The sequence below is a fragment of the Meles meles genome, chromosome 8, assembly GCF_922984935.1.
Source record: "Meles meles chromosome 8, mMelMel3.1 paternal haplotype, whole genome shotgun sequence".
Classification (NCBI taxonomy): Eukaryota; Metazoa; Chordata; class Mammalia; order Carnivora; family Mustelidae; genus Meles; species Meles meles.
In genome coordinates this window covers 3,292,248-3,305,581 of record NC_060073.1, presented here as the reverse complement: position 1 = coordinate 3,305,581, position 13,334 = coordinate 3,292,248, and the positions used below count along the sequence as shown (strand labels likewise).

The 13,334-nt window shown below is 61.4% G+C and overlaps 1 protein-coding gene across 5 annotated transcripts in view; it reads left to right on the top strand.

The window, feature by feature from the left end:
* ANO1 (anoctamin 1) overlaps positions 1-13,334 on the top strand; it is a 144,269-nt gene that overhangs the window by 112,857 nt on the left and 18,078 nt on the right. For 3 of the 5 annotated variants that reach the window (XM_046014409.1, XM_046014408.1, XM_046014410.1), the window contains 8 exons: positions 3,308-3,390; positions 5,276-5,287; positions 5,867-5,938; positions 8,152-8,229; positions 9,175-9,249; positions 11,317-11,518; positions 11,647-11,758; positions 12,537-12,594. In XM_046014409.1, the coding sequence (XP_045870365.1) occupies positions 3,308-3,390; positions 5,276-5,287; positions 5,867-5,938; positions 8,152-8,229; positions 9,175-9,249; positions 11,317-11,518; positions 11,647-11,758; positions 12,537-12,594 (692 nt within the window). The remainder of the gene's footprint in view (positions 1-3,307; positions 3,391-5,275; positions 5,288-5,866; positions 5,939-8,151; positions 8,230-9,174; positions 9,250-11,316; positions 11,519-11,646; positions 11,759-12,536; positions 12,595-13,334) is intronic. The other 2 variants (XM_046014411.1, XM_046014412.1) reach the window with 1 other exon arrangement.

Here is a 13,334-nt window from a genome sequence, read left to right as displayed (position 1 = left end):
AGGAAAGATGAATTACGGCCCAACCACCTGCTTCCGCCCTCGCCCGGACTCGCTCTAGGTGTCTGTCTGTGTGTTCTGCTGCCCTCGGGGCTCTGGACTCGGGCGCCCGGGCCTTGTCTCTGGGCCTCCCTTGAGTGGTCGTCGAGGCCGTTTCTTCTGTCCGCTGACCAGGCTCGGCACACAGCTTGCCCTCAGGCCGGGGGCAGCCGTCACGCCAGCCCCAGCTCGTCTTGGCACCGGGAGGCGCGAGTCCAGGCCTTGCTCGCTGGCCCCAGATGGCTCAGAGCCTCCGTCTGTGCACCTGTAGGTAGCCACCAGCTAGCGGACCTCCAAGGGAAGCGCGGGGACCCGGCAGCACCCACCACCACCCACGCAGTCGGAATGGGGGCGCAGGCACAGGAGCGCAGTTGTGAAGGACGGACGCCCGAGCGTCCCCCTGCCTTTGCCCGGCCCTGCTCACGATGCCCTTTGAGCCGAGACGCCGGGCCTGCCCCCGGGCTCAGCACGAGCCTCCGCAGCTCCGCTTCACTGGAAGCCTGAGCTCCGTGACTGTGCCCTGTGCTCCAGAGCAAGGCGTGCAGAGTCCGGCCATGGGGCACAGTGGGGTCTGTGGCCACGTGGAGAAGATGCACCCGAGCTGGGACGCACAGAGGGTCTCTCCTCCGCTCCAGCCCTCTCGTCCCAGTGCTTTACATTTTTAAAGAAGCAGAACATTAATCACTTTATATAACAGGTCTTTATGTCTTAAACATAATCAAGCTAAACAAGGCTTGGCCGTGTACCATTTCCACGCCCGGCCACCAGGCTCCAGTCTTGGTCCTTGGCTGGGATACCTCCGGGAGATGTTCCCGTATCTGTCTCAAGATTCATAGCACCTGCTCTAAGCAAGTGTGCCTCAGTCAAAGAGCGGCTGCCCAGCTGTGTGACCTTGGGCCAAGCAGTCAGACTCTCTGTGCCTTGCTTTCCTCTAGTGCATACGATGGCCATCCAGCTTTGCTCTAACCAGACTCCTCAGTACGGCTGTGGTCATTACTCCCTTAACACAAGGATCCGTGCGGAGGGCTGGATGGTACAGGGCTTCAGTGTAGACCCTGTGCCCAAATAGAATTTGGTTCAGACCCCAGTCCTGCTCGTAACCTGCACTTGACCTCGGGCATGGCATTTAACCCTCCAAGTCTCTGGGTCACTTGTAAATCCATAAACAGAAATCGTCCTACCGCATAGCGTGGCGGCGACGGTCAGGTTCCCGGCATCGGTGAATCCCGAGCGCAGAGCATGGTCCGTGGCGAGCCCCCCTACGAGGTAGCTCCGTTATTAGCACACCAGGGCTGGTGACGGGAGGGCAGGGGGCCCAAGAGACGGAGGTGGGGATGGGCCGGCCAGCGAGCAGGGAGGACACGGGGAGGACACAGGAGGCAGGGACGGGGTGGGTAGACAGGCCATCCCCTGGGCGTCTGCAGTCATCCTCCCGCACGTTCCGGCTCTCGCTCGGCCCAGGACCGAGGGGAGGGGCTGCCCAGGTGGGCAAGACCGGGACAGAGAAGGCATGAGACACCTTCCAGAACCCGTCAGTGTGAGGCAGGCCGGACCTCTGCCTCCCACCGCAGCGGCTGGAGGACATGTGGGAAGAGGCGGAGGAAACTGGCTCGTGTCCTGTTTCTGGGAGGTGGCGCGGCCACAGTCGGGCCTGCTCCCGGGGTCGGCTTCCTCGCGGCGGGCGTCTGGCTCCCGGGCTCCCCACGGCACTGCTCCTCGGGGTCTCTGCTGAGTGAGCCTTGTACCCCGTGGGGCTGCCTCCCTGCCCCCTTGCTGTCCCATTTCCCCGTAGGCTCTGCCAATGGGAAGGCCGGGGAGAGGTCAGAGAGCGGCCGAGGGGAGGGCCAGGGTACTTCTCCCCACCCCGCCCCGGAGTCCCGGCCTCTCTGGCAGAGGCTTTGCCACGCCCACGGCTCTGACACCCCCAGGAAGGCGCTCCCTCCGTGACGCTGGCTGTTTGTGGCTCCAGCGTGTCCGTGTCCCCGCACCGGCCTCCTGCTGTCCCTAATCCCCGACCCTCTCCGTCCACCGCCTGTCTTCTGTGCTGCTGCACGGCCTGTGCGGTCAGTCCCCAGGGCTGAATCACGCCCCCTTGAAAGACCTAGCGAGGCAGCTGATTCCTGGCCGGCCCGGCTGCTTGGGCGGCTCACGCTCCGGGTGCGCCCACTGTGCCCAAAACCGGCCGTCGCGGGGCCCTGTTTTCACCTGTTCATATGGAGGGAGGCGGACCTCCGCAGAAGCTCTCCGAGCCCAAATGAGCCAGACTCAGCCCCACTTCCTGCCCGTTCCAAAGCTGCGCCCCACTGACGACGGACCCCACCGCAGGGCGAGCATCAGACCTCGTTCCGTTCCATCTCGATGCCCCTGCTTGTCAGACAAGCCGCGCAATTCCTCCTCCCGGGACGACTGGGGTTTAAGGAGGGTCCGGTGCGGCTCTCCCAATGGTGCCGGCCGCTACCCTTGGGGGCCCTGAGCGCTCAGTCACCATATGACCGCACCCGTCCTGACCCCCACCCTCGGCCTCTGCCAGAGCGTTAATAGTCCCGGACTCGGCCAGGGGCATCTCCGTGGTTCTGCGCTCCCGAGAGCCGCTCGTTCGTCCGTGAGCACGGCTGGCACCTGTCCGTGCTGGACTGTGGGCTGGGAATCCGGGCGGACGAGGCAGCGTCCCCACCCCACGCACCAGAAGGACCCCTGTACTGGGAGAGGGGACACTGTGAGCAAGTGAGGTCCCAAGAGGAGTTGGGTTTTTCCCGATACTGAGAGGGATGATTGAGGGCTTCCTGGAGGAGGCAGCGTTTGCTGCGTCGAACTATGTGGAGTCCGTTGGGAATACGAAGTAGAACAAGGCAGCTAAGAGTGCAGCTCAGCAGCCAGACTGTCCACAGGGATGTGAAGCTTGAGTGAGCGGCCTTGGCCCTCACTTCACCCCAGCCTCGCCTTTGTGACCTCAGCACCCCTTCCTGTGACCGGGGGTCCTCAGGATCGATGGAGCAGGGTGTTAGGAACAGGGGCTCTGGGACCAGCCTGCCTGGCCCCTCGCCCACTGGCTGAGTAACCTTGGCGGGGACTTGATGTCTCTGGGCCTCAGTTCGTTCATCTGTAAAATGGGATAGTGAATGTCCATGTCCCGTGGGGTCCGCAGGAGGGCAGATGGGTGGACTGGTGTGAAGCGCTTGGTCTGGCACACTGGTACCTGGGTGACCGGACGGCGCCGGGCACGAGGGTGCCCTTGCGTCCTGGGTGACTTGGCTCTTCCTCCCGCCCGTAGCCGCCACCTTCATGGAGCACTGGAAGCGGAAACAGATGCGGCTCAGGTACCACTGGGACCTCACGGGCTTCGAGGAGGAGGAGGTGAGCAGGCTGGTCCCCGCACTCTCCGGGCCCCACCCCGTCTCCCTGGGGCTACGTCGCCAGCAGCTGCCGAGTGACATTTTGGGTCTCCTGGAGTCTTAGATCTCGAAGCTCCTGTGGACGTGCCTGGGTTCCCTGCGTGGACCCTATATGTCTGGCAGAGCCCGGAGGTCTGGGAGGGGACTGCTGCCATCCTCAAGGCCAAGGGCCCAAGGTGGCCTCAGCCTTGGCCCCCAGAGCCCGCGCTCCGCCTGCGGTCGGACCCGGCGGGGGAGTGGGAGGAGGGCAGCCAGGGGCTGGGTGTCTCTGGGCACCAAGGAGAGGGGCGTTCAGGAGCGAGTGGCCACCGGGCTGGCAGGGCCCCTGTCGGAGGGCTCCTCAGGAGAAGCCTTACCACTGTCCCATCCCTGAATCACCAGCACCAGCCAGAATGCCCCAGGGGGTGAGAGGGAATGAGGAGGAGAATGGCACCCACGCACAGCCAGGGCACGGAGCAGAGCCCGCAAGGGTGCCCCCGACCTCTACTTAACTCTAAAGCACATGCCTATTTTTTATTTTTTTAAGTAACTCTACCCCCAGTGTGGGGCTCCAACTCCCAACCCTGAGATCGGGAGCCGCACACTCCACGGACTGGGCCGGCCAGATGCCCCTCGTGCTCTTTTTTTTTTTAAGAAAGCTCTCAGGCACCTTCATCATGACGTGGAAATGTGTTCCTCTGGTTTTTCTTTTTCCACGTTCCTCTCGTATGCCCCCCATGACGCGCTCCCTCCTGGGACGAAGGGCCGGTCTGTCCAGGAAGCCGGTGTGCGGGCTCTGTCCTGACAATGTCGTCCGTAGCCGAGGGGACGAAGGTCCCCGGGAGAGAGCAGCAGCTTGGCGATGACAGATCTCGGGGGCCGGGCTGCAGAGTCCCATCCCAAACTGCCCCCACCCTCGCTGTGTGACCTGGGGCAAAAGCCTTGGGCCTCAGTGCCCTCGACTCTCCTCGTCCTCCCTCGATGGGTCTTGAGGGGGTCTTAAAGGGTCAGTAGGCCTGGAGCAGGGCCCAGCAGCTGTGAATGCCCCAGAACGGGTCACCCGGGTCGCCACCCCCGGACACAGCCCTCATCCACAGCAGGTCCCGTCACCCCCTTCCACAAGTGGCCGCATCTGCCCTGGTCCACCGCCGGGCCATTCCTCAGGGGTCCGGCCATGCATGGACCTCGGCGCTCTGCCCCCGCGGCCCGGTCTGGGTCAGCCACCACCTGGCCGAGCCACCTTCCCTGTAACTGTTTCTATTAGGAAGATCCGAGTAGAACTAAAAGCAGTCATCGTATTATTTGAGAAGTTTAGAATGTCCTCTCCGCCATAGGGTCAGGGGAAGGTGGGGGGACGGTTTCCTTTGTTCAACCCCTTGGGGACCCATCCCGCAATCTCCTTGCCCTGATGGCTCAGGTGCATGGTTTTGGGGTGGTGATCGGAGCCAGTGAGCACAGGTCCCCGGCAGGCTCCGGTGAGTCCCCTAAGGGAGCCTCCCGCCCCCCGTGGCTGGCCAGGGCCCCCTTGGGGAGCTGGTGACTCGGGGAAGCCTCACGGAGCCTGACCTGGGGGCTGGGGCCCGGTGCAGAGGGAAGCCCGTGTCCAGTTGCCCGGCCTGCGGGCCCTTTCCCTGAGTCCCACCCATCGCACCCTTTGGGGCCTCCAAAGCCCCACGAGCCACACACATGACCCGCTCAGGGGTGACTTCAGCTGGTCCCAGCCCCCCACATCCGCCTCGTTCCCTGTGTCCGTCCACCTTCTTCCTAGTTCTTCAGAAAAAGACCTCTAGAGGGTGCGGCCTCTCACAGAGCAACACAAAGTAACGAACTCTCCTTGTTTTTGTTTTTAACGTCCTGGTTCCCCGAAGGAGGCCGTCAAGGTTTGGATTTTTTGTCACTCCTCTATCTTCCCGCAGCCTGTCTCCCTGGGAGAGGGCCCTTCTCGCACACTGACCCGCCTGTCTGTGCTCCTCACCGCGGGCGGGGCTCTCTGCTTCCTCCCCCTCCGCCGGGCCCCTCGTGCCCCTCGTTCTTCTGTTCCAGCGCCCCTCGCTGGCCTGCTCTGGGCTCCCCTGAGGCCTGGCACCTCCGGTCTGCCCGCGCTCACTGACACTTACTGCCGTCTCTTCGATCCCCACAGCTCCTGATGGAACATTCTCAGGGGCCAGTTCACGGCTGGGTGCTCATCATGAGAAAGCGGGAAGCGGGGCGGGGGGCGGCCTCACAGACTACCCGCCCCAAGACATAGACACCAGTGGGCTGGGGTTCCCACCCAGGGAGAGAATCCTGGATGGACCACCGACAGGGAGTTCTAAGGGAAAGAGTACAAGCATCCAGCTACGAACTGCCCCCAGAGGGTGCCCACGGCCAATGCAAGGACTGAATCTGTCATGTGTGCTCATGTCGGGGGTCTCAGACACAATTAACGAGGCTTCTCGTTGACTTGGTTTCTTTCACAGGACCATCCCAGAGCTGAATACGAAGCCAGAGTTCTGGAAAAGTCGCTCAGGAAAGAATCCAAAAACAAAGAGGTATGGTGGCCTTGCCAGTTGGCTTTCCCAGCGTTAAAACATTGTATGCACACAACAGTATAGACCAGAGGCTCAGCAAACACCGTATGCACACCACAGTATAGACCAGGGTTTGGTAAATACCATATGCACACAACAGTATAGACCAGAGGCTCAGCAAACACCACATGCATGCAACAGTATAGACCAGGGGCTCAGCAAACACCGTATGCACACAACAGTATAGACCAGGATTTGGTAAACACCATGTGCACACAACAGTATAGGCCAGAGGCTCAGCAAACACCACATGCATGCAACAGTATAGACCAGGGGCTCAGCAAACTCCATATGCACACAACAGTATAGACCAGGGTTTGGTAAATACCATATGCACACAACAGTATAGACCAGAGGCTCAGCAAACACCACGTGCACACAACAGTATAGACCAGGTTTCAGTAAACACTGTGAGCACACAACAGTATAGACCGTGGGTCAGCAAACACCATGTACATACAATAGTATAGACCAGGGCTCGGCAGACACCGTGTGCATGCAACAGTGTAGACCAGGGCTCAGCAAACACTGTGTGCATGCAATGGTGTAGACCAAGGGCTCAGCAAACACCATGTCCTCATCAACAGTATAGACCAGGGTCCAGCCCCCCGGACAGGGGCCAGAGCACTTATATCTGACTCTGCAGGCCTCTGTCACAACTACTCAGTTCTTTCTGTAGCTTGAGAGCAGCCATACACAGCAGGTAAACAAATGGCCCTGCTCGTGTTCCAATAAAACTTTATCTATAAAAGCAAATAAGGGGCCAGGTCTGGTCCACAGGCTGAAGTTTGTCCGACTCTGCCATGGGGCTCTCTCCTTGACCTACCCTGAGGGTATCTGAAGTGTCAGCCAACATTTCACCAAGAACCAGGTAGTTTGCAGGTTTTCCACAGGACATCTGCCGTTTTCTTACGTCACCCCTTGTGTTTGGTGTCAAATTGTGAAACAGGAGGATTTGTCCCCACCTCCCAGCATCCCTGAGCAGATGGCCCACTCCTGGTTTCCCTCAGAGATGCGGGAATGAGAGGGAAGAGGTTTGTGATGTTCTGAAGATCGCCATCTTTTATAAGTGACTTACCCCAAACCTCTCGTTCGAGTCGGCTGCCTTGTGCTCACAGCCTAAATGCCGACAATCCTCTAGAGGTTCCTAACGAGGGGGTTTTCTATGCCCTGGGACAAGCACGGAGCGCCCTGGCCCCTGGCAGCCTCTGCCTGCGGCTGGGGGAGGTGTGTCAGTCCTCCAAGGGTGGGAAGCAGACGCTCCCTGAGCAGCCCCCCACCCGTGCCCCCGTGCACGCCTCAGCCTCTGGGGCTGATCAGGAGAGCCCCTGGGTTTATCGTTCCTATTGCCGAGGCACGCGGATAGGGTTTGCTGGATCCACGCAGCCAAGGGTTGCGATTACTCTGGAAACCGCAGCCTCCGAAGTCCTACGGCCTCCCCCTGGATCACTAAGGCCTGTGTCCAGGGCGGCACCCCCCGCCCCCAGCCCAGGTCAGGACATAAAGCCCTAAGCCCGTCCACCCCGTGGTTTTTCTTTATGGCGGCTCCCCTTAGCACGAGCCTGGATGAGTAGGTCATTCTCCCCTAAGGAGAAGGAGGCTATATGACATGTGTCGGTCCTTTCAAGTCCAGACGGTGACCAAGCTCAGGCGCGTCCCCCAGACTCCGCCACCCGCCCCTTGGCTGCGATCACCAGCAACAAGGGCACAGGGTTGCTTTCACATCTGCGTCTGGCAGACCGTACCCCTCATCCCAGCTTTAATTTGGGGCTTTAATTTCCCCTCCCCCCGGGTATGGCACCCAACTGAGTCACCAAAGAGAAGGAGAGTCATCCTTCGGCGACAAGGGAACCCACACTTCTGGGCGTGGCATCCCCCGTGTCTTCCCGTGGTACGCACCCTCGAAATCACAGGGACCGCCTCCCGGGGGAGCGGTTTGGAGCCCCCCAAAGCCGTTCCTGGGGCGGTCCGCCTCAAAAGCCCCATCTCCCGTCCCCACACCCTTGCAGCCCCCCTTTCCTTTAGAACGTGGGCGTCTGCCCCCTCCCACCGGCTTCAGACGCTCAGGACCCACGTCAGCCTTGGCAGCCCACGGCCATGGGGTCATGGTGGGGGGCCCGAGCGCGTCCCGCTTCACCCCACGGTGCTCTCTTGTTCCCCCCACCCGCCCTCAGAAGCGCCGGCATATTCCGGAGGAGTCCACAAACAAATGGAGGCAGAGGGTTAAGACCGCCATGGCGGGGGTGAAATTGGTACTTTCCTCTTTCGGGGGCAGCGCGAGTCTTGACTGCTTGCCGGCCATCCAAGCCCGTCGCGTTTTCTCCTCCACCAAGTCTGACTGTTGTATTTTTTTCTAACATCCGCGTCCACGCTTCTTCGCCTTCCCGCCACACCCACGGAGCTGCACGCCACGTGTGTCGTGATGTCACTGCATGGCTTCCGTGGGTCCGTGGTGGGGGTGCGGGGGGGCTCGTGGTGCGTGCTGGTCACCGCTGCCCGCGCCTGGTTCTCTGTCTTCCTGCTAACACGCATGCCGCCCGTGGGACGTGGCCTCCGGGCTCCCGCCCTCGTCCGCATTCTCTGTCCTAACACGTGCATCTCCCCGTTTTAAACGTCCACCTCCGCTCGTTCTGGAAAGATCACGGGTTAGTGACAAGCTGCTGCTCAAGGGCCCCACCAGCCCGGGCCGTCCCCGAGCCAGAGAGCCTGCAGGCCCCGTGTCACCACGGCGCACCGTTGCTACGCGGCCATCGGCGTTGTAACTTGTAATGCTCGTGGCCTGTTTCAGCTTGCCTCGTACAAGGAAAATAACTATTATGCTTTGGGTGGCAGAGGGCGAAAAACATCTCTGACCTTCCAGCCTTAAAGTGAGGCTGGGGCCGGACGCAGGCGTCCCCCAGACGCGGGGCCGACAGTCTGTTGTAGGAAAGCGTTTGGCGCTGGGATGCCCGGGACGCAGAGGGGTCTCGTGGTCTAACACGAGTATCACTGCTGTTCCCCGGCATCGTCTGGTAGGTGAGGAGACCCCAGACCTTCCTTGGACACTAGATGGGTTCTTTTCACTCATCACCTGCGGGCATGTTTTCATAAAGGTGTTTCTGTTGTCGAGTTGTTCACGCACACTCCCGCGCGCGCACACAGCATCTCTCCGCTGGGACGGGTCCCACAAGGTGACCCGACATTGTTTCGTGTTGCAGACGGATAAGGTGAAGCTGACCTGGAGAGACCGGTTCCCGGCCTACTTCACCAACTTGGTGTCCATTGTCTTCATGGTAAGTTCCGGAAGGCTGCGGGGGGGAGAGATCAGTGCCGCGCACGGGGACACAGTGTGGTGTTCAGCTGGACCGGAACCCAATGTCAGCATGGTGCTGGCTCTCGTCCGGGTTCCACCACTGCCCCTGAAGTGGGAAGGGGCCAAGCGGTCTGCAGGGACCCCAGGGTCCCTGTAAAAATGACCGGCCTGGCTTTGGTTAGAGCTTTGGTTAGAGCCCTGCATGTGCCCCAGTCCTGTGGCCTGGGTACTCAGGGCCTGGGGTGGCCATGAACCAAGGCCTGAGCGTGTGTCCAGTAGCCCAGGGGCCATGCAGGGAGTCTCCTCGAGTCCTCACAATCCCGATGTGTCCCCCTCCTCCTGATGAGGAAACAGGCTGCAAGTGTGACCCCCTCGCCGACCACTGGGCTGGAGGCGGTAGGCCCCTTGCGGGTCAGGCCTTCTGCCCCAAGGGCCCCACAGCCCTGTGCAAACTTCACCGGAAGCAGGGGCTGGTCTTGGTTTTCCCTCAGGGATGAATCAGTCACAGCTCTGCCCCACCCCACCCCCCCAGCCAGGAGCTTCATTCATTGAGCAAATCCTGTCTGAGTGCCTGCGATGCCCCCGGCAACATTCCTGGTCCCGGGAACACCAAGGTGAACCCAGACCCCCACGGCTCATTTAGTCCAGAGAGGGCATGGCCCGCAGGCGTTAAGACTGGGGAGGGTCGGGGGGCCTGCGGGGCTCAGTGGGTTAAAGCCTCTGCCTTCGGCTCGGGTCATGATCTCAGGGTCCTGGGATCGAGCCCCGCATCGGGCTCTCTGCTCAGCAGGGTGCCTGCTTCCTCCTCTCTCTCTGCCTGCCTCTCTGCCTACTTGTGATCTCTGTCTGTCAAATACATAAATAAAATCTTAAAAGAAGAAGAAGACTGCTGGAGGGCTAGGCTCGCCTGTCGTGGGGGCGCACGCTCTCCGGCAGTAAGCAGGGGACACCCTCCTTCCTGAGTCCCCCTGCGGCCAGCAGCCTGTCTGTCCCTCCGCACGCTGGCACAAGGCCGCCTCTGAGGCCGGGGTGGTGCCTTCCCCTGGGAGGGGCCCCTTGGCAGGAGCCAGGGAGTTTCCAAGGAAAGCCCTCATTCCCGGAGCCAGCCTGGGAGTGTGGTCAGGGTGTGGCTGGGCTGCCCAGGCTTCCTGAGTGGGGTGTGGCCGCCGTCGGGCACCCACAGATGTGTGCAGAAGCAGAGGGACAGACCCGAAGTCTCAAATAGGAGCTTTCCTAGACTTTTGATGCCTGCCGTCTGCCCCCTTCCAAGCCAAGCCCCGAGACACAGCGCAGGCCCACGCCCTAGCGGGGCATCCCAGGGGCCGTGAGGGAACATCCCAGCCGGGAGGAGATGGCAGAGGTCACGGAGGGCGGCAGGAGCACAGAGCCTGGCCCGCTGCTGGAGTCGGGTGTGAGTGACAGCCGGGCGCCGCTGATCCCTGCCCTCAGTGCTTCCTGGGGTTGGAATCCGCCCGCATCCACACCCCAGTGCGGGGCCGCATGAGGCCCGGGTTGTATCCAGCGAGTTAGGGCCTTTGAGGACAAGTAAGAGAAACCCAGGCAGACAGACTGCTCCACACGAAATCAACTCACCCGCCTAGGCAGGGCCCACCCCCCTCTCCCAGGCAGCCACCAGCCTGAGCTTTATGGAATGTTCTGGTCCACCAGTGGATCTGGCCAGGCGAGCGACGAGCCAGGTGTGCGGGTGGCTCGTGGAGAGGTTGAGAGAAGGGTCCCCAACGGTCTGTCCCAGCCAGGCCCGCGGCCCTGCCCCATGCCCACCCAACTCCGGGACAGTCCTCCTCCCGCTCAGGACCACCCATGTTTTGGGGAGACCCCCTCTCCCCCAGAGTCAGCCTGCCTCGCACAATCCAGGCCAGCTGGGTTTCGGCCACCTGGTGCCCTGCTGGGGTCAGTGGGCAGGAGGGAAGGGGTGGAGCCCCCGCGGCAGGTGCCGGCGGAGATCCCCAGAGCGTCCGGCTCGGCGGGCTCACCTGGTCGGTCCCCCAGCCTGTCCACGTTGAAGCCGGCCCCCCTCCCTCTGCAGATCGCCGTGACCTTCGCCATCGTCCTGGGAGTCATCATCTACAGGATCTCCACGGCCGCCGCCTTGGCCATGAACTCCTCCCCGTCCGTGCGGTCCAACATCCGGGTCACGGTCACAGCCACCGCGGTCATCATCAACCTGGTGGTCATCATCCTGCTGGACGAGGTCTACGGCTGCATAGCCCGCTGGCTCACCAAGATCGGTGAGGGCGCCTCCCGGGGCGACCACGGCCCCTCCCTGCTGTGCGCCCTCGGGCTGGTCACTCAGCCTCTCTGAGCTCCGTGCCCCTGAGAGCAGAGTACGTGGCCACATGCCTCTCCCTCCTTCTAGAGGTTCCAAAGACAGAGAAGAGCTTCGAGGAGAGGCTGATCTTCAAGGCTTTCCTGCTGAAGTTCGTGAACTCCTACACCCCCATCTTCTACGTGGCTTTTTTCAAGGGCAGGTAGGCACTGTGGTTACTAAAACTTGCTCGTGTCTCCGCCTCGTTCCTACGGGGGCGGCGGGAGGCTCTCCTCCCCATCTCCCTGTGGGGTGGAGGCCCTGGGCCCAGGGCCGAGCACTCAGAATGGCTCCTAAGGCCACTGAGCTCCTATGGGGCCCCGAGCCTCGGAGCCCCTGTGCGGAGAGCTCTTCTGCTTCCACAGGAGGCCGGGGTGACTGAGGGGATTAGGGCCCCAGAAGTGGGTAAAAAAACTCAGCCATGGCCAGCTTGGTGTTCTAGGCTAGTGCCCAGACCCCCCGAGCCACCCCAGGCTGGGAGGGGCTTGTGGCCCACCCACCAAGACTCCCCATACCCTTCCTGTCTGGAGCTCTCAGGTCTGATCCCAGACCTCCTCCAAGGCTCCTTCCCCAGCATCATGGGTCCCAGAGCCCGGCCAAAGGGTCCAGGCCCCCCTGAGATCATCCGTGACCACAGAGCAGCCCCTCAGAGGTCCCCACCCCTCCCCAGCCTGACAAGGCCATGGCAGGTGGTGTTGCCTGTGCCGGGCAGCTTTGCCTCAGTCCTCACGCCCACCACCACCACCCCGGCCCCCTTCCCTCTTGGCTTCCTGCTGACGTCCTGCCTGGTCATGCATCCCAGGGTTTGGGAGCCCCTGGAACACGTGGCCACGGCACACCACGGTGGTCGTGTCTCAGGTGCCAGAAGCCTGTGGCACGTCGAGCCAGCTGCAGCCCCCACCTCGGGGTCTCCCTGCGCTGCCCCTCCCCTCCCCCTGCAGGTTCGTCGGGCGCCCGGGAGACTACGTGTACATTTTCCGTTCTTTCCGGATGGAAGAGGTAAGCCTGTGCTCCGTCCTGCTTTCCCAGGTCCGTCCACACAGCAGGCTCGGGGGAAGCAGGCGTTCTGGACTAGTGTCTCCCTCCTCCCGGGGGGAGGGCAGGGGGCCCCTGCCGTTGACCCGCGGCCCGGACGGGGCTCTGCTCTTACTGGGCCCGTCCATGTAGCATTACTCGAAAAGGGGAAAGTCTCTTCAGAGTCACCAAAAGAATGACACCTGTTCGATTTTTTCTTTTTCTATGTGAGATCTTGGCATTCCTTCTCTTTTTTGTTAAGACGGATTAGAGGGGATGAGACAGAACTCAACTTCAGTCTTTTACTGGAACGGAGAAATGCCCGCCTTTCTCCTCCTAAATCAGTGCTGCTGACCTTTGGCTTCTGCTCAGCCACTGCAGCCACCATGGCTCTGCTTAGTGCCCTGGCCAAGGGGCTTCGGGGCCATAGGGCATCAGATTCTGGGGAACTGGCCAGTATTTCCAACGCCCGACATAATTTGGCTTACTGGAAGACAATCAGTGGGTCTTTTGATAAAGACCTTGTGAAATGGGGTAGAGAAGATTGGGGTGGGCTTCAGGTACAGGGTGATCTGGCTGCCTGGGGCACAGCCAAGAGGTTCAAGCCCCTGAGTGCCAGACCCTGAACATCCCAAGATGTAAGCCTCACCCACAGAAACAGATGTTTGCCAAAAAACCCACGAAGCGCTCTCCCATTATATGATTCCAGCCTTTCCATAAATGAT